The sequence below is a fragment of the Morchella sextelata genome (assembly GCF_020137385.1).
Source record: "Morchella sextelata strain SCLS chromosome Unknown scls_26, whole genome shotgun sequence".
In the NCBI taxonomy this organism is placed as follows: domain Eukaryota; kingdom Fungi; phylum Ascomycota; class Pezizomycetes; order Pezizales; family Morchellaceae; genus Morchella; species Morchella sextelata.
The window spans coordinates 51,411-72,621 of NW_025408641.1; the positions used below are offsets into that span (position 1 = coordinate 51,411).

At 49.1% G+C, this 21,211-nt stretch overlaps 4 protein-coding genes across 4 annotated transcripts; 2 read left to right on the forward strand and 2 right to left on the reverse strand.

The window, feature by feature from the left end:
- Positions 1-7,927: 7,927 nt before the first annotated feature.
- H6S33_008278 (uncharacterized protein) lies at positions 7,928-10,459 on the reverse strand (the record flags this gene model as incomplete). The annotated part of the gene is made up of 1 exon (XM_044839992.1): positions 7,928-10,459. The coding sequence occupies one exon, from the start codon at positions 10,457-10,459 to the stop codon at positions 7,928-7,930; it is 2,532 nt and encodes an 843-aa protein (XP_044687823.1).
- Positions 10,460-11,652: 1,193 nt separating this feature from the next.
- Positions 11,653-13,683, forward strand: H6S33_008279 (uncharacterized protein; the record flags this gene model as incomplete). Its single annotated transcript, XM_044839709.1, has 1 exon — positions 11,653-13,683. One exon carries the CDS (start codon positions 11,653-11,655, stop codon positions 13,681-13,683), a length of 2,031 nt encoding a protein of 676 aa, XP_044687824.1.
- A 77-nt stretch (positions 13,684-13,760) lies between these two features.
- Positions 13,761-17,318, forward strand: H6S33_008280 (uncharacterized protein; the record flags this gene model as incomplete). Its single annotated transcript, XM_044839720.1, has 1 exon — positions 13,761-17,318. One exon carries the CDS (start codon positions 13,761-13,763, stop codon positions 17,316-17,318), a length of 3,558 nt encoding a protein of 1,185 aa, XP_044687825.1.
- A 1,285-nt stretch (positions 17,319-18,603) lies between these two features.
- H6S33_008281 (uncharacterized protein) lies at positions 18,604-20,723 on the reverse strand (the record flags this gene model as incomplete). The annotated part of the gene is made up of 3 exons (XM_044839731.1): positions 18,604-18,837; positions 18,894-19,014; positions 19,102-20,723. Coding segments are annotated over 3 exons (1,977 nt in total), but the record flags the coding sequence as incomplete, so codon positions are not given.
- Between the last annotated feature and the right edge of the window lie 488 nt (positions 20,724-21,211).

Genomic DNA, 21,211 nt, shown 5'->3' on the forward strand with positions numbered 1-21,211 from the left:
CAGGTACCGGTCGCTGTCATCCGCGCAAACTCTAAATGGTCAAAGTTTCTCCTCCATGGAATTCCCACAACGGTCGGGGAGGGCATCGAGGCGGGACAATTGGTAGCATCAGAAATCAGAAGCAACTATGGAGAGAACTTCCAACTTGCCCAGGTTCCTCGCTGGATCTCCAGAGCAGAAACTCGAATGGAGAAAACCCACTCATCAATGGTCATCGCGCTCCCAGGACAAGTTACAATGGAAACACTAGGAGTTAAGTTCCTATCCCTCTTTAACCGAAGCTGCCACATCGAGGCCTTCCTCCCAACTTTCCCAGACACCCAGTGCGCGAAGTGCCTCGAATACGGCCACCGCCAGGAGAAATGCAAAAACAACGGGAGATGCGGTCACTGTGCCGGAGATCACCTCACCAGCTTCCACACATGCAATCAATGCCAGGGAGGATATAGATGCACCCACACCCCAATCAGATGTCTGAACTGTAAAGGAATCCATAAGGCCTCCGACCCAGCATGCCCCGAAAGAGTCAAACGCCGATTCCTCAACAAAGGAAAGGAAAACGCCCCACCCGCTCAAGACCCACCGGCCGCACCCGTCCAAGAGTTGCTTCCGATAGTTCAAGTACCAGCCACCGCCCCAGTCGGAGCCACACCCGTTCCCGAAGACGACCAACACATGACAAATAATGCCTAGGCCTCGAACCACCGCGCTCGCACACCAACTCAATTGTGCACGGAGCGAACTTATTACCAAGGCGGCGGTAGAAGAAGCGGAAACAGACTCTAGTATTTATTTCCTATTATTACAAGAACCATGGACCTCAGCAGAGGGTTATCCACCAGAATCAAATCTTTTTTACCTTTTTACAGCCAGCAATATCAACACGAAATGCGCAACATACGTCCGCAAACATGCCAACCTTAAACCAAAACACCACTATACATATGATAACTTCATAGTATCGATTACGGTAGAAATCCAGACCAAGAAAACCCAAATCCTAAATATATACTCCCCAGGCCGAAGTGGCCCCTTCGCTCAAATAGCAAGTACAATCCAAACCCTTGATAATTGTCTAGTAATGGGAGACTTCAACTGCCACCATCAAATGTGGTACGGAGTAAATTCACATGAATACAGAAACAACATTCGAGCAGACCGCGTCAATGGTGCACGGCTAAAACGATGGATAACCCGACAGAAACTGACCCTCCTGAACGAACCAGGCGTCTTTACGCACTTCCCCAGAGACAGAGGGAAAAGGCCCACAACCATCGACCTTGCATTTGTAAAAGGCCCAACACTTGACCACAACCTACGATGGAGCACTGAACCCTACGGAGCGGGTTCAGACCATGGGAGAACCTCCGTTCACTTACACTTGGAGAAACCACCTTTTGTACCAAGACGAATGTGGCGACAAACAGACTGGAAGCTATTGGAAAACCACATGTCAAACATTTCCATCCCTGCAGAGGCATGGGAAACCAAGGAACTTACGGAACAGACTGTCGATTTCTTTCTAGAACTGGTCAGGTCAACAGTCAGCATAGTAACACCGCTCTCGAAGGAGGGGGTAAGAGCCAACTCCTGGTGGTCAGATGAGATGAAACAAATGAAGGCAAGGGTAAATGCAGCAGAAAGAAAGGCGAGAAATACAGGGAAACCCAATCACGTGGAGGAACACCGGAAGGCTTGCAGAGAATGGACAGTCATGATCCGGAAAGCAAAAGCGGACCAGCGGGAAAAGACGATGAACGAGGCGAAAGGTAGTGAAGTCTGGAGAATCCTAAGCGCGGGAAGGAGACGAGACACAATCATACCAACTATACAAGGTGAAGAAACGTTCGCGGAGAAGTGTCAAGCTCTAAGAGCCCAACTTTTCCCCTCGAAATGGACGTCCCCCGACCATCCCCCCTTGAACATTAGACCCCCTTCTTTTGACCTTAGCAACACCTTCGACATAGTCACCCCCGAAGAACTCAACAAAGCAATCGACTCCTGTCCAGCGCACTCGGCGACCGGCCCGGATGGCATCCCTTATACCTTTATTAAAGCAATAGTCAAAGCAAACACAACTCTAATCCAAGACATGTTCTCCGCTATGCTCCGGCACGGTGTACACCCAGCGGAATGGAAAATAGCTAAGTGTATCCCGATCCCGAAACCCGGTAAAGCAAACTATCATGAAGCGAAAGCCTACCGGCCCATTTCCCTTCTACAATGTTTCAGCAAAATCCTGGAGAAGATAGTGGCCCAAAGACTCTGCACCGCTGGAGAAATTCTAGGCACACTCTCAGCGAATCAATTTGGAGGAAGACCAACCATCTCGGCAATCGACGCCCTGCTGAGAACCTTAACGCCAATACAACAAAACCTACTACTGAAAAACAGTACCGGAGTCGCTCGGCGAGACAGACCAGCGATCCTAACCAATGATATCCAAGGAGCATTTAACTGCGTTGACCACCTACTCCTCGCGGAAATCATGCAACAACAAAAATTCCCTACCTACTTAACAGAATGGTGCAAGGAATTCAATACCGGCAGAAAACTACAGTTTCAATTCAACCATGAGCTAGAGGAGCCACAGCCCTATGATTCTGGAGTCCCGCAAGGTAGCCCCATGTCCCCAGTGCTATTTATGATCTATGCTGGAGTAATCCTGGACCCAACAAGCAGCCCGAAAGAGATGGACACTACTTACATCGATGACGACGCGCTGGTACAAATATCCAAAACACCAGGCTTCACAATCAAGAGAATGGAGGAACGAATGAGAGAGAGACTAATAAAAGCTGAGCCACTCCAAATTAAATATGACCCGGATAAATCCGACCTGATCTTCTTCCGGCCCACCTCATCATCCACACAACAACCACGACTTCCGGTCAAAGTTAACAATATCAATATACACCCCAAGGAAAGACTGAAATATGTAGGAGTCTGGATAGATCCGACCCTCTCCTTCCGGCCCCACATCGAAGCAGCGATCGCAAAAGGCCTTAAAGCCCTCCACCAGATTCGATACACAGCCCGCTTGCCAGGCATAACGGTCAAAACAATCCATCATATCATAACACAAGGCTTCCTCCCAAGCCTACTCTACGGATCCGAGGCTTGGTGGACTGGCGCAGACCACATTATAAGATCCCTCGAACCACTATATAATGAAGCGGCCCGGATCATCACCGGCCTACCACGATGGACCAAAAGAGCTAAACTCCTTCGAGAAGCAGGCCTACCCCCCTTAGAACACCTCCTGACATATCGCTCAAGAAAGTACGGAACCAGAATACTCTGCTCCGAGGCAACCCACCCCAACAATGAATCCCTGATCGAGCTCCTCCCTTACAAAGAAGCAAATATCAAAGGAACAGGCCTACACCGAATCGCTTCCCTACTACTCCCATACCAGACCCCCGGAAATGCGAGAGATAAGTGGAACCAGAATAAACTACTACGCGACCACCTGTTGGAAGAATGGAACACACAATCAATACCGAACTACCACCACCGGGGGGAATTCCGCCCCCCTCCCAAGATAGCGAAACTCACACTTACGGAAGCAAAAAAAGTATTTCGAATCCGGTGCCAAACCACCCGAATCGACAAACACGCAGTATATACAGACCCCGAACCATGCCAGTGTGGTATGGAAAACTCAGCGAAACACATACTCATGGAATGCCCAGCGTGGGCTCGAATCCGCACCCCCCTGATAGAGAAGATCCCCGGAGCGATGACCTGGGAAAACTGGATGTTTACAAACCTGAGAACGGACCTGATCCTACAATTTGCAAAACAATCTCAACTCTCGAAATGGTACGAGTCGGCGGAGGCGGAGGCGGACCTGGAAGAGGGGATGGAAGAAAATGATTAGGGACGGGATTAGGAAGGGCAGTTTCCTTTTACTCTTTAAATTTGTTTTTATGTTCTGTTTTGATGGGTCCAGCGCTCGAGTGCGCTGAGATATGTTATTTCTCCTTGTCGTTGGGTTTTCTGGTCGAGTATTGTTCTGGAATTTCCTTGTTACTGTTCGTGCTCGCTTGTGCTTGTTTTGTTCTTGTTCTTGTTCTTTTGCGTTTATGTTTGTTGTTTTCTTTTCTTTCTTTCTTTTTGTTCGGTTTGATTTGTGTTTTAGGCGGTTGGGTCGGCGTGCGATAAGTCTTGTACTTCAAAGCAATATAAGTTTCTTCTTCTTCTTCTGTACTTATTCCACGAATACCATTCTTTGTCCGCACTACGTCATAGGGCTCCAACTGGTTTATCATACCAGATAGAGCCACCCCATAGTCCATAGTCAAAGTATACCTCTACCTCTACGTCCACGTCTACGTCACTACCTAGGTTGTATTCCTTGGCACCACAGTCTGTCGCCTATAGTCCCCGTGATATACGGGCATTTTGAGTACCTCGTCATGCCTTTTGGGCTGGCAAATGCGCCGGCGACCTTCCAGAATATGATGAATGATGCGCTGAGTGAATTCTTGGATCAAGGTGTAGTGGTATACCTTGATGATATCCTAATATATAGCAAGTCTCGAGAGGAACACAGGGAGCTGGTCGGCAAAGTACTTAGTAGGCTACAAGAATACAACCTAGTTGCCAACCCGAAGAAATCGTTCTTCGAGCTCACCGAAATCGAGTTCCTTGGATACATCCTTGCCCCAGCAGGCGTCACCATGGCACTGGATAAGGTTATGTCTGTTACGAATTGGCAAGCCCCGCGCAGCGTTAAGGAAGTACAGATCTTCATGGGCTTTGCCAACTTCTACAGAAGGTTTATCCACAATTTCTCCGGGGTCTGTAAACCCATTACCGATTGTCTCAGGGGTGATGCCAAGAACTTTGTCTGGTCTATGATGGCCCAAGCAGCCTTCGAAAAACTCAAAACCCTGTTTACGTCTGCGCCGATCTTGGTACACTTCTCTCCAGATCGCCAGACTATCGTGGAAACGGACGCAAGTGATTTTGCTATCGCCGCAATTCTATCCCAGGTTATTGACGGAAAGACTCACCCTGTTGCCTTTTATTCTCGAAAACTTAACCCAGCGGAACTCAACCACGACGTCTGGGATAAGGAGATGCTAGGAATTGTGTCAGCCTTCAAGCAATGGCGTCACTACCTCGAAGGACCTAGCCGAACGGTTCTCGTCTATACGGATCACAAGAACTTGGAATATTTTTCAACAACCAAGGTTCTTAACCGACGACAGGCAAGGTGGGCTGAGTTTTTGGCGGAATTTGACTTTAAGATTATTTACCGCCCGGGAACCAAAAATGGGAAGGCAGATGCACTATCGCGACGGCCGGAGTACCGTCCTGAAGGGGGAGGCACGCTTGGGAAACAGCCGATAGACAGGTTCTTTAAGCCCGGACAGGTGGCGGAGGAAGAGTTTGTGGTATCAGCGGTGTCGCTTGCCTCCAAGGGGGTGATTGACTGGTCTAAGAATTTTCTGGATCATGTCAGGCAGGCGGCATCGGGAGACCCGATATGGGTAGGATTGAAAGAGAGAGTTGAGCAAGGGGAGAAGCTGGGGGAATTGAAGGATATCACTGAGAAAGACGGACTACTCTTCTATAAGAACCGACTCTACATTCCGGCAGACGATCGTATCAAGATCCGAATTGCACAGTCAGAACACGATTCGAAGGTGGCAGGACACTTTGGACAAGATAAAACTTTGGAACTCATCACGCGCAACTTCTATTGGCCAAAAATGAACGAGTGGATTGACGATTACGTTCGGTCATGTGACGAGTGCCAGCGTAACAAACCCAGCCGCCATAAGAAATACGGTGCGCTTCTACCACTGTCCACGCCACATTCTGTCTGGCAATCGATATCAATGGACTTCGTGGTACAGTTACCGGAATCAAAGGGATACAATCAAATCTGGGTAGTAGTCGATAGGTTCTCGAAGATCTCGCACTTCATTCCCTTAGTAGCAGAAACGACCGCGCAGGATTTAGCAAAGATATTCCTCGGTCAAATCTGGCGACTCCATGGGCTGCCTCTTGATATAGTTTCCGACAGAGACGCCAAATTCACTTCAAGCTTTTGGGCATCTCTTATGGAATTATTGGATGTGAGAATAAGAATGAGTACGGCTTTCCACCCTCAGACCGATAGGCAAACAGAGCGGGTCAACCAAACCCTCGAGCACTAGTTACGAGCGTTCTGTAACTACGAGCAAGATGATTGGGCAGAGCTACTCCCGTTGGCGGAGTATGCTTACAACAACTCGGTTACCACCGCCACGGGTCAATCTCCGTTCTATACCAATTACGGTTACAACCCAAGAACCAACTGGCCGACGGAAGCCGAAGTGGTCAACCCAACCAGTGACCTGTACGCTCACTTCATCCGAGGAGTTCATGACTCTGCTCTCACTCGCTTAATAGATACCAGGGAGAAGATGGGGAAATACTATGATCGGAAAAGGGACGAACCACCTAACTTCAAGGTGGGACATATGGTTATGCTCAACGCGACCAATATCAAGACACGTCGCTCTACCAAGAAACTTGATCATAAGAAACTCGGCCCGTTCAAAATTATCCGAGTAGCCGGAAAACGAGCCTGCGAATTGGAACTGCCACCACAAGTCAAGATCCACAATGTGTTCCACATTGAACTCTTGGAACGTTATCGACAGAGCAGTATCCCAGGCCGCGAACAACGTCCCCCGACTCCCGAAGAGGTCGATAAGGAAGGAGAGGTTTTGTACGAAGTGGAAAGTATTGTGGGAAGCCGGAAGAGTAGAAGTGGATTAGTGGAATACCTGTTGAAATGGCGGGGCTATTCAATGAGCGACTGTACTTATCAAGTCATGGATGTTATGAACGAAGACGTACTTGATCTAGTCCGCGACTTTCATCGAAGGAACCCCAAGGCCGTGAAGGACCAACGCCTGAGACTATAGAGGTACCCTACGGGGCTAAGTCCTTCCCCTCCACAGACACCACGGGTGATATGTGGAGCAGGTTTACTGGAACCATAGTCTGTCAGAAGATGTCCCGAGACGTGACACCCTGGAAGGGGGGTAAGCTGTTATGGGCATGCCAAGCATTTACGGGAGTAAGAGAAAAGGCCAGTAGATATCCCAATACCCTCTGTATGCTAATGTCAACTCAGGTTCGCACCCACGAGGTGCGGTGCGATCAATATGCGACCAAATGCGGAGTTGCGGTTTTCCTAGTTAAAAAACACGTTTTCGACCCCAATAATAACCCCCGGAGCGTCAAACCGCCGGAGGGGAGTGCTTTTGGACCGGTGGATATATGAGGGACAGCTGGAATCAATCGGATCAAAGATCGGACCACCCGGAGCGAATCGGCGCAAGCTACCAGCCGACCGAGTACCTATCGGCGGTACCTGTGGGCATGAGAGGACTCTGCTATGTGGGAAAGCGATGTGGGAAGAGGCCTGAGTAGGTAGCTGTGTCGTCCGAGACCTCCGAATAGCCGACGCTGACGATTATCCACCAGACGGCCGATGGAGAAGAAACATCGACAGGGAAACGTGCATTGGAGTAGATAAATAGGTTGAGGGGTTTCAGCGGGTTTAGGAGTTTGGGTTACGGATTTAGGAGTTAAATGTTCTTGGTTGTTTTTCAGGGTCTCGGGTAGGCCCCGAGTATATTCGGTATTATTAGTAGACTGGGTCCTCGAGACATAAGCGAGGGATATAAATACGATGTCATTCACTGACTAGCCAAACTATCATCGGCGCAATCAGAGTCTTAACAATATAAATCGTTGATACGCGAGTTACAACTTTATTTGACTATACTTTTGGAAATACTTTATTCTATCGTGACTTCGAACTCTACCTGAACTATTACGTCGAAGACGGTCGAACATCACACGCTAACTCTAGTGAATCTTTGTTGATAACGTAGCTCACGGGGCCCGTATCGGATCAAGGAGTATCATACTCGACGTTGACTGAAGAGACCTTGGAGACTTCTACCTTTGTAGCTGTTAGCCGAACTCTGAGCTCTGCGTAGTGTACTCTTGTGGTCTGGTACGCATCCCTCACACAGCTGTCACAGCTCCGGACATATTCCTCAACATCCTTATCCATGTTGGGCCAAAAGAAGTTGTTTTTCACCCGCTCAAGTGTCTTAAATTGGCCAAAGTGACCCGCCACCTTAGAGTCATGGGTATCGGCCAGTATTTCCATCTGGAGCTTCTTATCTTTGGGTATATACCATCTATTCTTGTAGAAGATGAGACCGTTCTTGACCGACAAGTTCTGGTCCAAATTTGGTTTCCTTTCAACCAGGGAGCGGTGCAATTCCTGCCAGAAACTATCCTCTTTAGCAGCCGTGTACAGGCACTCTAAGAATGTATTCTGCAATTGATTCACCCTGACGGCCGCTAGCTTTGCAGGATCCAAAACCAATTGACCTGGCCTAAAAAAGATCTGTGGCTCCGGCTGCAGAGTTTCACCTCCCTCTCCAAGGCGGTGATCCCAGCACCTAGATAACACATCAGTCTTGCCATTCTTTTCTCCCGGTCTGTAGACAACTTTGAAATTGTAGCCTGCGAGGTCTTCAGACCATCTAGCTTGCCGCCTAGTGAGGACCTTGGTAGAATTAAAATACTCCAAGTTCTTGTGGTCTGTGAAAACCGTGATCTCCTGCTCACAGGATTTGAGCATGTGTTCCCATTCTCGGAAAGAGGCTACAATAGCTCCCATTTCCTTATCATGAATGTCATAGTTGATCTCAGCAGGGGAGAATTTCTTAGAATAGAATGCCACCGGATTTAGCTTCCCATCATCCCCATACTGAGAGAACACCGCTCCCTTGGCAAAATCACTGGCATCTGTCTCGACCACCGTTCTCCTACTAGGGTCAAAATGAAGGAGAATTGGAGCGCTTGTGAACAGCCTCTTAAGTTCTTCAAAGGCCTGCTCATGTGCTGCCGTCCAATACCATTTCTTGTCCTTTTGCAGGAGGTCAGTTAATGGTTTGCAAACTTTACTGAAGCCTTCAATAAAGCGGCGATAGAAGTTTGCAAATCCGAGGAATGCCTGTACTGCCTTGATATTCTCAGGGACCGGCCATTCCTTAACTGCCTCCACCTTGTCTTCTGACATAGATACTCCTTCTTCCGAGATGTGATAGCCTAGGTATTCTACTTCTCGGACATGGAAGGATGTCTTACTGATCGAGGCACAGAGCTTAGCTTCCCTAAGCTTCTGTAGTACCTTCTTGACCAATAGCTCATGCTCTTTCTCAGTCTCCGAGTAGATGAGGATGTCATCAATATAGACAACTACTCCTTCATCCAGTAGTTCCTTTAGCACATCATTGATCATTGCCTGGAAAGCGGAGGGAGCATTGCATAGACCAAATGGCATCACATTATACTGATACAGTCCATAGCGGGTTCTGAAAGCGGTTTTCCACTCATCACCTTCTGCAACCCTGATCAAATTGAAGCCATTCTTCAGGTCTATCTTCGTGAAGATCTTGGCCTTGAACAACCTGTCTCTGAGCTCACTCATGATGGGCAGCGGGTACTTGTCTTTGACAGTGACCTTGTTCAATCCTCTGTAGTCCACACAAATCCGCAATGTCCCATCTTTCTTAGGAATGAACAGTATGGGCGCCGCAGCAGGGCTGTTAGATCTAGAGATCTTTCCTGAAGACAATTCTTTGTCCAGGTACTCTCGGAGGGCCTTCAACTCTGGAGCGGAACATGGGTACAGCGGGCCAAATGGGGGAGCGGTCCCAGGCAAGAGTTTGATCTTCAAATCATTATGGGAATGCGGCGGCATTTCCTCAATCTTCTCTTGACTGAACACATCAGCCCAATCCCGGTATAGGTGGTGTATTTTCTCAGCAATATCACCTCCGTCCTCATCATGCCATACTGAACCAACCAATTGATAGACTGTTTCTTCTTCTTCCAACATTTGATATGGAGAGATCAGTTCAATCTTGGTGGCCGCTGGGAGACAATTCTGCTTGCAGTAGTCACTCCTCCAGCTCATGGTGTTGAGTTCCCAGTTGATGTCCGGGTTATGCTTCCTAGCCCAACTAATTGGCAGGTAACCGGTCATTCCTTCTTCCAAAGTAGCCACTTCCCATCGGAGTGTCTCTTTATGATCTCCCATAGTCATGCGGACCGGGTGAGTGTAATACTCACCTCCTTCCATCATGACATCTCCTTGAGCATCAAACATTGTCAGAGGTTGATCCCGCCGCACTAAGGGAATTCCATGCTTCCTGACAAAACTCTGGTTGAGGATTGCTCCTGTACAACCGGTGTCAAACAGGAAAGACCCTTGGGTGCCTTCATCCTTTCCTTTGACTGTCCATGACAGTCCTGCCTTCAGTATAGGTCTTTTTCCATGTACTGGTAAGGAGGGAAGTCTCTGTTCCAACCTTTTTTGCTTAACAGCGGGTTCTGAACTTGTTTCTCTTTGTCTTTTCAACATAGTTAATAGCTTCGGGCACTACTAAGATCAGAGATCCTTTGGTTCTATTCCCAAGCGATAATATAGCAGATATATTGTAGTAGTCTTTTTTTGCAGCGGTTTGGAAGTGTCTTGATAGCAAATATAACTGTTACGGGCATGCTAAGCATTTACGGGAGTGAGAGAAAGGCTAGTAGATACCCCAATACCCTCTGTACGCTAATATCAACTCTTGACCACACTCGCGGAGTGTGGTGCGACCAAATTACGACCAAAAAACCCAGAGTCATAAAAAACACGTTTTCGACCCCAATAATAACCCCCGGAGCGTCAAACCGCCGGAGGGGAGTGTTTTGGTACCGATGGATATATGAGGGACAGCTGGAATCAATCGGATCGAAGATCGGCCCGCTCGGAGCGAATCGGCGCAAGCTGCCAGCCGACCGAGTACCTATCGGCGGTACCTGTGGGCATGAGAGGACTCTGCTATGTGGGAAAGCGATGTGGGAAGAGGCCTGAGTAGGTAGCCTTGCCGTCCGAGACCTCCGAAATAGCCGACGCTGACGATTATCCACCAGACGGCCGATGGAGAAGAAACATCGACAGGGAAACGTGCATTAGAGTGGATAAATAGGTTGAGGGGTTTCAGCGGATTTAGGAGTTTGGGTTACGGACTTAGGAGTTAAACGTTCTTGGTTGTTTTTCAGGGTCTCGGGCATGCCCCGAGTGTATTCTGTATTATTAGCAGACTGGGTCCTCGAGACATAAGCGAGGGATATAAATACTGTGTCATTCACTGACTAGCCAAACCATTATCGGCGAAATCAGAGTCTTAACAATATAAATCGTTGATACGCGAGTTACAACTTTATTTTGACTATACTTTTGAAAATACTTTACTCTATCGTGACTTCGAACTCTACCTGAACTATTACGTCGAAGACGGTCGAATTCTATACGCTAACTCTAGTGAATCTTTGTCGATAACGTAGCTCGCGGGGCCCGTATCGGATCAAGGAGAATCATACTCGACGTTGACTGAAGAGACCTTGGAGACTTCTACCTTTGTAGCTGTTAGCCGAACTCTGAGCTCTGCGTAGTGTACTCTTGTGGTCTGGTACGCATCCCTCACAGTATATTGTTACTCACAAGTTCACTTGGAGTAACGAAGTCACCTCAAAGAAAAAGAACTATCATCGTTATCCCCTATCACAATGACTACCCGAAGGGATAATTACTTCATAGATACCTCGGCCGTAACTGAGGAGGCCGGAGGAGAAGATTCTATGGTGATATCAAGGGCTGCTAGCCCAGACCCCCTAATCACGGGAGGACCCTCTACAACAACTAGGCAATCGAGTAAACGCTCTGCTCAAGCCCAGTTCGTGAGGAATATGCAGGAGTTTTTGGATACCCATGAGGCACAAATGAGGTATCTGGGTGCAGCTGGACAGGCCGTTTGGCAGCAGCTACAAAACCTCCAGGAGCAAGTCCAAGGGAGTGGACAAATCCTGGATAGGAAAGTACGGCAAGAAGCCATTGCCCAAAAACAACATCTCGAGTCGCTCTTTGAACTCGTCACCCATGTCCAACAAATGCAAGAAACCGCACGAGCCGCCGACCACGAGGTTCTGGACCGTAACCATCGGATTACCCAGAACCAACTGTTGGAAGCGGAGCGACAGCTGAGGATGGTACGAGAAGAACGGGAGCAGGAGAAAGGGGAACAACGGGCTATGTTTGCGCAATTCAAGCAGTCCGATGAGATAAGGAACCAGCGAATAGCCGAGATGGAGGAACTACTGCGACAACACCTGTCAGTAGCACCTTCCGTGGCTAGTGCTCCCTTAGACCCCAACGCGCCCCGAACGGCTCCTGTTGGCAATGGCAAGAAACCCGAAAATGCTGGCCCAGTAGGAGGAAATGCTGGCCCCGTAGGAGGAAATGGAGGCAGGCGACCGGAGGATGCCGGCCCAGTGCATGGCAATAGTGGCAGAGGACCGGTGGAAGCCGCTCCAGTTGGTGGGAATGGTGGGAATCAGCCTCCACAAAACCCACCAAGAGGAAACGTTGGGGGAGACCCAGAACCTTCCGACGACGATGACGACGATAACAGTGAATGGTCGCACGGTCGGAAGAACTGGAGAAGGAACCGAGGCGGGAACCGGAATTCGGCGCTGCCTGAAGACGACGATATGGTAGATTCGCTCGCCAAAATACCCTTTGAGTTCGATAATGCCAGGAAGCATAACCTGCGGCATTGGCTCATGGAGTGCGAGATCTACTTCGAGCAGAAGCCTAAGAAATTCCGAACGGACAGGAACAAGGTACTGTTCGCTGGAACGTATACGTGTGGGTTGGCAAAGGAATGGTTCATGGAATACATCGAGACCAAGATGCTAGGACCGGCAGCCGCGGACTACGCTACTTGGACTCGGTTCCGTCAAGAGATTAGGAAACGTTTCTTAAGCACTCAAGAGGCTATGGAGAACGCGATGAAGATGCAGCAGTTTAAGTACTCTGCTAACATCGGAGACTACCTGACGAGAATGGAGATCATGAACCAGCATGCTCAGATGAAAGGAGCATCCTATCGTGCCGCCTTGCTCCAAGGGCTACCAAATGAAATCCGGGAGCGCCACTCACGCTTCGATCCAACCGATGACGACTCTGAGTACATCCAACAGTTGGAACGAGCTGGCAAGGCTCACGAGGCTTATCAAGAGCAGATGAAGATGTTGGGGAAAGCGGAGTCGAGAGGAAGGGAGACGAATAATGGTGGGAACTCGCGGCAAAAGGAGAAGGGGTTTAAGATCAAGGGGAGGGCTCAGACTGAGGAGAAAGAAAAAGGGCAAGATAAGAAGAGCACCAGCAAGAACAAGTCGGGGAATAAGCCAATATACCACGACTACGACGAAGCCACCAAAGGAGTTCCACAGCCGGTCCGAGAACAGCGAAAGACCGATGGAGCCTGTGTGCGATGTGGCCGAAAGGGTCATCTTTGGAAGTGGTGTCGTTCAGATGCTAACAGCAGTGCATCTATCTCCTCTTTCTCACGAAAGCGTACCCGCGATGACGATGGTGACCACGATATGGAACCACCGGAACCCCAACCTCAGAGAAAGCGAATGAGGCACCGTGCTAAGAAGCCGGCTGCGACGGCTGCTGCGGAGTACACCAGTGGGCAAGCGTTTGTGCGAGAACGCGGATCGGAATCTGAGATGGATTTCGACGAGGATTTTTAAAAGGGGACTCTGATGAGTCAGGTCAGGAGTATCCCCAGATTGCTATGTTATCACTGACGGAAAACAACAAAAAAAATATGAAAAGAAAAAGGCAGGAAGGGAGAGCGTCCCAACCGGAGAAAAAACAGAAAATTTTGGAGCAACCTATTCATGGTCCTCGACCTATCGTTAATCAGTTCCTTTGTTTTGCGGAAAAATGTTTACCTTGTAAGGTGTTGTTGGATACTGGTGTAACTGGTCCTGTTTTGTCTGCTGTTTTTGTTGATAGTTTTGAGGTCCCGAAGGTGAAACGAGACGTCCCGGCCCGGGTATTTGGATTTACGGGAGAAGTTATGAAGGGCACGGGACACGCCTTTACACAACCATTAATTATAATGTCAAGGGGGCATCAAACACAGTTGTCATTCGAGATTGCCCCTCTCCCACTTGGCATCGATGCAATATTACCGAACTGGTGGCTGAAAGAACATAAGCCGGTTATAGGGGCAAATGGGGAAGTTTCCTACGATGGTGAGAATTGCAAGAGTCGATGTTTCACTGACAAGGAACCTCAAATAGAAATGGACGAGGGAGTACTGGACGATCCGGAGGCCCAATTCATCGGTAGCATTTGTCTCTTGGAAGATGAATCGGTTAACCTCCGTGAGACTCTTCCCTCTTGGCTCCATGGGTTCCTTAAAGTCTTCCTACCATCGGAAGCAGACAAATTACCACCGCATCGATCCTACGACCATGCGATAGATCTTGAACCAGGGAAGCAGCCACCATGGGGACCCGTCTACTCCCTATCCGAAGTCGAGCTGAAGGTGCTTCGGGAGTACCTGGACAAAATGTTGCGATTGGGAAAGATTAGGCCGAGCAAATCCCCAGCAGGAGCCCCAATCCTATTTGTGAAGAAGAAGGACGGTAGTCTGCGACTTTGCGTTGACTACCGTGGACTTAACCGTGTGTCCATCAAGAACAGGTATCCGCTACCACTTATGGACGAACTACGAGATCGAGTAGCAGGCGCGGTTATCTTCTCAAAGATCGACCTGAAGGAAGGTTATAACCTCATTAGGATTAAAGACGGCGACGAGTGGAAGACAGCCTTCCGTACGCGGTATGGACATTTTGAGTACCTCGTCATGCCTTTTGGGCTGGCAAATGCGCCGGCGACCTTCCAGAACATGATGAATGATGCGCTGAGGGAGTTCTTGGATCAAGGGGTAGTAGTATACCTTGATGACATCCTAATATATAGCAAGTCTCGAGAGGAGCATAGAGAGTTGGTTGGCAAAGTCCTTAGTAGGCTACAAGAATACAATCTAGTCGCCAACCCGAAGAAATCGTTCTTCGAGCTCACCGAAATCGAGTTCCTCGGATACATCCTTGCCCCAGCAGGCGTCACCATGGCACTGGATAAGGTCATGTCTGTTACGAATTGGCAAGCCCCGCGCAGCGTTAAGGAAGTACAGATCTTCATGGGCTTTGCCAACTTCTACAGAAGGTTTATCCACAATTTCTCCGGGGTCTGTAAACCCATTACCGATTGTCTCAGGGGTGATGCTAAGAACTTCGTCTGGTCTATGACGGCCCAAGCAGCCTTCGAAAAACTCAAAACCCTGTTTACGTCTGCGCCGATCTTGGTACACTTCTCTCCAGATCGCCAGACTATCGTGGAAACGGACGCAAGTGATTTTGCTATCGCCGCAATCTTATCCCAGGTTATTGACGGAAAGACTCACCCTGTTGCCTTTTATTCTCGAAAGCTTAACCCAGCGGAACTCAATTACGACGTCTGGGATAAGGAGATGCTAGGAATTGTGTCAGCCTTCAAGCAATGGCGTCACTACCTCGAAGGACCTAGTCGAACGGTTCTCGTCTATACAGATCACAAGAACTTGGAATATTTTTCAACAACCAAGGTTCTTAACCGACGACAGGCAAGATGGGCTGAGTCTTTGGCGGAATTTGACTTTAAAATTATTTACCGCCCGGGAACCAAAAATGGGAAGGCAGATGCACTATCGCGACGGCCGGAGTACCGTCCTGAAGGGGGAGGCACGCTTGGGAAACAGCCGATAGACAGGTTCTTTAAGCCCGGACAGTTGGCGGAGGAAGAGTTTGTGGTATCAGCGGTGTCGCTTGCCTCCAAGGGGGTGATTGACTGGTCTAAGAACTTTCTGGATCATGTCAGGCAGGCGGCATCGGGAGACCCGACATGGGTAGGATTGAAAGAGAGAGTTGAGCAAGGGGAGAAGCTGGGGGAATTGAAGGATATTGCTGAGAAAGACGGGCTACTCTTCTATAAGAACCGACTCTACATTCCGGCAGACGACCGCATCAAGATCCGAATTGCACAGTCAGAACACGATTCGAAGGTGGCAGGACACTTTGGACAAGATAAAACTTTGGAACTCATCACGCGCAACTTTTATTGGCCAAAAATGAACGAGTGGATTGATGATTATGTTCGGTCATGTGACGAGTGCCAACGCAACAAACCCAGCCGCCATAAGAAATACGGTGCGCTTCTACCACTGTCCACGCCACATGCTGTCTGGCAATCAATATCAATGGACTTTATTGTGCAGTTACCGGAATCAAAGGGATACAACCAAATCTGGGTAGTAGTCGATAGGTTCTCGAAGATGTCGCACTTCATCCCCCTAGTAGCAGAAACGACCGCGCAGGATTTAGCGAAGATATTCCTCGGTCAAATCTGGCGACTCCATGGGCTGCCTCTTGATATAGTTTCCGACAGGGACGCCAAGTTTACTTCAAGCTTTTGGGCATCCCTTATGGAATTATTGGATGTGAGGATAAGAATGAGTACGGCTTTCCACCCTCAGACCGATGGGCAAACAGAGCGGGTGAACCAAACCCTTGAGCACTATCTACGAGCGTTCTGCAACTACGAGCAAGATGATTGGGCAGAGCTACTCCCGTTGGCGGAGTATGCTTACAACAACTCGGTTACCACCGCCACGGGTCAATCTCCGTTCTATACCAATTACGGTTATAACCCAAGAACCAACTGGCCGACGGAAGCCGAAGTGGTCAACCCCACAAGTGACCTGTACGCTCACTTCATACGAGGAGTTCACGACTCTGCTCTCGCTCGTTTAACAGATACCAGGGAGAAGATGGGGAAATACTATGATCGGAAAAGGGACGAACCGCCGAACTTTAAGATAGGCGACATGGTCATGCTTAATGCGGCCAATATCAAGACACGTCGTTCCACCAAAAAGCTCGATCATAAGAAACTCGGTCCGTTCAAAATCATCCGATTAGCCGGGAAACGAGCCTGCGAACTGGAACTGCCGCCACAAGTTAAAATCCATAATGTGTTCCATATTGAACTCTTGGAACGGTATCGACAGAGCAGTATCCCAGGCCGAGAACAACGTCCCCCAACTCCCGAAGAGGTTGATAAGGAAGGAGAGGTCCTGTATGAAGTGGAAAGTATTGTGGGAAGCCGGAAGAGTAGAAAAGGATTAGTGGAATACCTGGTGAAATGGCGGGGCTATTCGATGAGTGACTGTACGTATCAAGTCATGGACGCTATGGATGAGGAAGTACTTGATCTTGTCCGCGACTTCCATCGAAGGAACCCCAAGGCCGTGAAGGACCAACGCCTGAGACTATAGAGGTACCCTACGGGGCTAAGTCCTTCCCCTCCACAGACACCGCGGGTGATATGTGGAGCAGGTTTACTGGAACCATAGTCTGTCAGAAGATGTCCCGAGACGTGACACCCTGGAAGGGGGGTAAGCTGTTACGGGCATGCTAAGCATTTACGGGAGTGAGAGAAAGGCTAGTAGATACCCCAATACCCTCTGTACGCTAATATCAACTCTTGACCACACTCGCGGAGTGTGGTGCGACCAAATTACGACCAAAAAACCCAGAGTCATAAAAAACACGTTTTCGACCCCAATAATAACCCCCGGAGCGTCAAACCGCCGGAGGGGAGTGTTTTGGTACCGATGGATATATGAGGGACAGCTGGAATCAATCGGATCGAAGATCGGCCCGCTCGGAGCGAATCGGCGCAAGCTGCCAGCCGACCGAGTACCTATCGGCGGTACCTGTGGGCATGAGAGGACTCTGCTATGTGGGAAAGCGATGTGGGAAGAGGCCTGAGTAGGTAGCCTTGCCGTCCGAGACCTCCGAAATAGCCGACGCTGACGATTATCCACCAGACGGCCGATGGAGAAGAAACATCGACAGGGAAACGTGCATTAGAGTGGATAAATAGGTTGAGGGGTTTCAGCGGATTTAGGAGTTTGGGTTACGGACTTAGGAGTTAAACGTTCTTGGTTGTTTTTCAGGGTCTCGGGCATGCCCCGAGTGTATTCTGTATTATTAGCAGACTGGGTCCTCGAGACATAAGCGAGGGATATAAATACTGTGTCATTCACTGACTAGCCAAACCATTATCGGCGAAATCAGAGTCTTAACAATATAAATCGTTGATACGCGAGTTACAACTTTATTTTGACTATACTTTTGAAAATACTTTACTCTATCGTGACTTCGAACTCTACCTGAACTATTACGTCGAAGACGGTCGAATTCTATACGCTAACTCTAGTGAATCTTTGTCGATAACGTAGCTCGCGGGGCCCGTATCGGATCAAGGAGAATCATACTCGACGTTGACTGAAGAGACCTTGGAGACTTCTACCTTTGTAGCTGTTAGCCGAACTCTGAGCTCTGCGTAGTGTACTCTTGTGGTCTGGTACGCATCCCTCACAATAACTTTGGTAGAGCACTGACAGACCAGCTGTTTCGGGTCTTCAACCCATCCTCAGAGTGCTTAGAGCAATCAAATAGGTGGAAACACAATCATAATTTATTCAAGAGAAACATAGAAACCCAAAAACCCATATAAAAGAAAACTAGTAAACATAGACTCAGACAGACACTTTTCTACCAGATGATTTCATTGTCCGAGTCTTGCTCAGGTTGAAAAACAAAATCTTCTGTAACCTCTGGGAGTACAACAAGTGGATCTTCTGCTACCACAGCAGCCACTTTAGCCTTCTTCTGAGAGTTGGACTTGCCATTCCCTCTTTTCCGCTTTTGTACTCTCACTGCTGCGACTCGGATAACAGTAGGTTCCTTGGACCAACAATCGGTCCATTTGTGTCTGGACTTGCCGTACTATTGCACAAGTCAGTCTATGCGCTCTACCAATAGGGAGTGCCGGAAGGTCATACCTTCAAGCATACTTCTGCTTTCCTTCTTTCTTCTAGAATATCCCCCGGGATACCCTTCAGTTCCACCGATTTGTCTTTAGGACCGGGAGTCTTTTGAGGTCCAGAGGAGCTCACAGCTTCTCTTTTCCTCTTAGGCTGCTGGTCCTTCTGAGCGGGAGGATTTTTTTTGGTTCAAGGGGGCGTTTTTTCAGCTGTCATCCCTTGGTACCTCTCATAAGTGTGCCCTAATTCTCTTAGAGCAGCTATCCGCTCCATCAAGGACTTTGGCTTGGGACTGAAAAGAGCCCAACTCATGCCTAGGTCCGCGAGGAGGGAATTGTTGATCTTATCATCCACCAACTGACCCTCATAGCCAGTCTTCCACATCAGATGAATAATAGTATTCAGGAAGAGATCAATTCCTCCTCGGGCTGTGTGGGTAAGGGTATTCCATTGGGCTACAGCATCATCTCGAGAGATGGCTTCACCGAAGGCTGCTCTAAAAGCATCCACAAAGGAGTCCCAGCGCTTCCATCTCAGATCCAAAGTCACCGGCATTCCAGCAAGGCGGTTGGCTGAGGCTTGATCAATTGAATTGTGGTATGCCTCATACCATCGGACCGCTGCTTCTCCTTCCATCAAATTGCCTGCATATCGGATCTTAACCTCCTCAGAGGTAAATGACAGGCTCTCAATGGAGAACACATTCTCACATTGCCGGATGAAGGTCTCCACCTGCTCTGCTTTGCCCTGGAACTTGGAGGGTGGTGGTGCCTTTGGTTCTCGGGCCCTGGTAGTAGCAGAAGGGGGAGAGGCGGCCGGAGGTCGGTACTGCTGAGACATCATAGCAAACAAATCCTTTTGTTGCTTTTCCAACTTCTTCTTAAGGTATCTCCGCCAACCTCTTCTATCACCACCTTCTGGTTCCGAGTCTGAACTGTCAGAACTGTCTGAATCTCCAGGAGCAGGAGCATGGGCCACGGGAGGTGGAGGGTTCTGGTTCCCACCGCTTCCACCCTGTACATTAGCTGGAGGGGGAGCGGCGGCCGCAGCAGGAGGGGCCACAGGTGCTACTGGTGCCGGGTTGCTGGCCAGTGGTGAGGTTGCTGCTGGTTGAGCGGCCCCAGACATGGTAAATCTTCCCGGATTCCTGGCTAGCGGGCTGGGAGGTCCTCGGCCTGCACCTGAGAAGAACTCTCCTTCATAGTCAAAGGATCGGTCAGCTCCTCCAAGGAGTGGGTGTACTCCACCGAAGCGGCTAGGTGGTAAAGGTGAAGCACCCACCACTGGCTGCACAATAGGGATAACTCTCCTAGTGGATCGGACCGGAAATGCTGCAAAGGGGCTGGTCTTCCGCTGCATTGTCCTGGTAGCTGCTCTGGAAGAGGACCTGGAGACTGGATTTGGTGCCGGAGTTGCGGGTCTAGCCACCACCAGTCTTCCTTCATCAAGGGCTCTTTGTATCTCGGCAACAAAGTCTGGTGGAGTAGCCGGGTTTGTCCACTCAATCTCCATGGCATCGGCATTCAGTTCATCTTTCTCCACATACTTCCGGAGTTCTTCCTGGACAGAGTTGACCTCCATCCTCATGTACTCAAGAGCTTCTGCCATCAGAGCATTCTGTGCTGCCTGGCGCTCTTGTACAAGGAGTAGGGCCTGACTGCCCCGGGTCAACTGATTCTGCAGGCTGTGCTGGAGGTAGGTCTGGAGCTCTGTGAAGAACTGTTGGACCGAGATTTCGTCGGTATCCTGCCAGGCAGGCTCACAGCCGGGAATGTAGGTCTGTAGAGCGGTCCTGGGCTTTTTGACAAGCTGTGTCTGCCCGGTGGCATCAAGCTGGAGGGGCACCGGCTGTGAGGGATGCGTACCAGACCACAAGAGTACACTACGCAGAGCTCAGAGTTCGGCTAACAGCTACAAAGGTAGAAGTCTCCAAGGTCTCTTCAGTCAACGTCGAGTATGATTCTCCTTGATCCGATACGGGCCCCGCGAGCTACGTTATCAACAAAGATTCACTAGAGTTAGCGTGTGATGTTCGACCGTCTTCGACGTAATAGTTCAGGTAGAGTTCGAAGTCACGATAGAGTAAAGTAATTCCAAAAGTATAGTCAAATAAAGTTGTAACTCGCGTATCAACGATTTATATTGTTAAGACTCTGATTTCGCCGATGATGGTTTGGCTAGTCAGTGAATGACACAGTATTTATATCCCTCGCTTATGTCTCGAGGACCCAGTCTACTAATAATACAAAATACACTCGGGGCATGCCCGAGACCCTGAAAAACAACCAAGAACATTTAACTCCTAAGTCCGTAACCCAAACTCCTAAAGCCGCTGA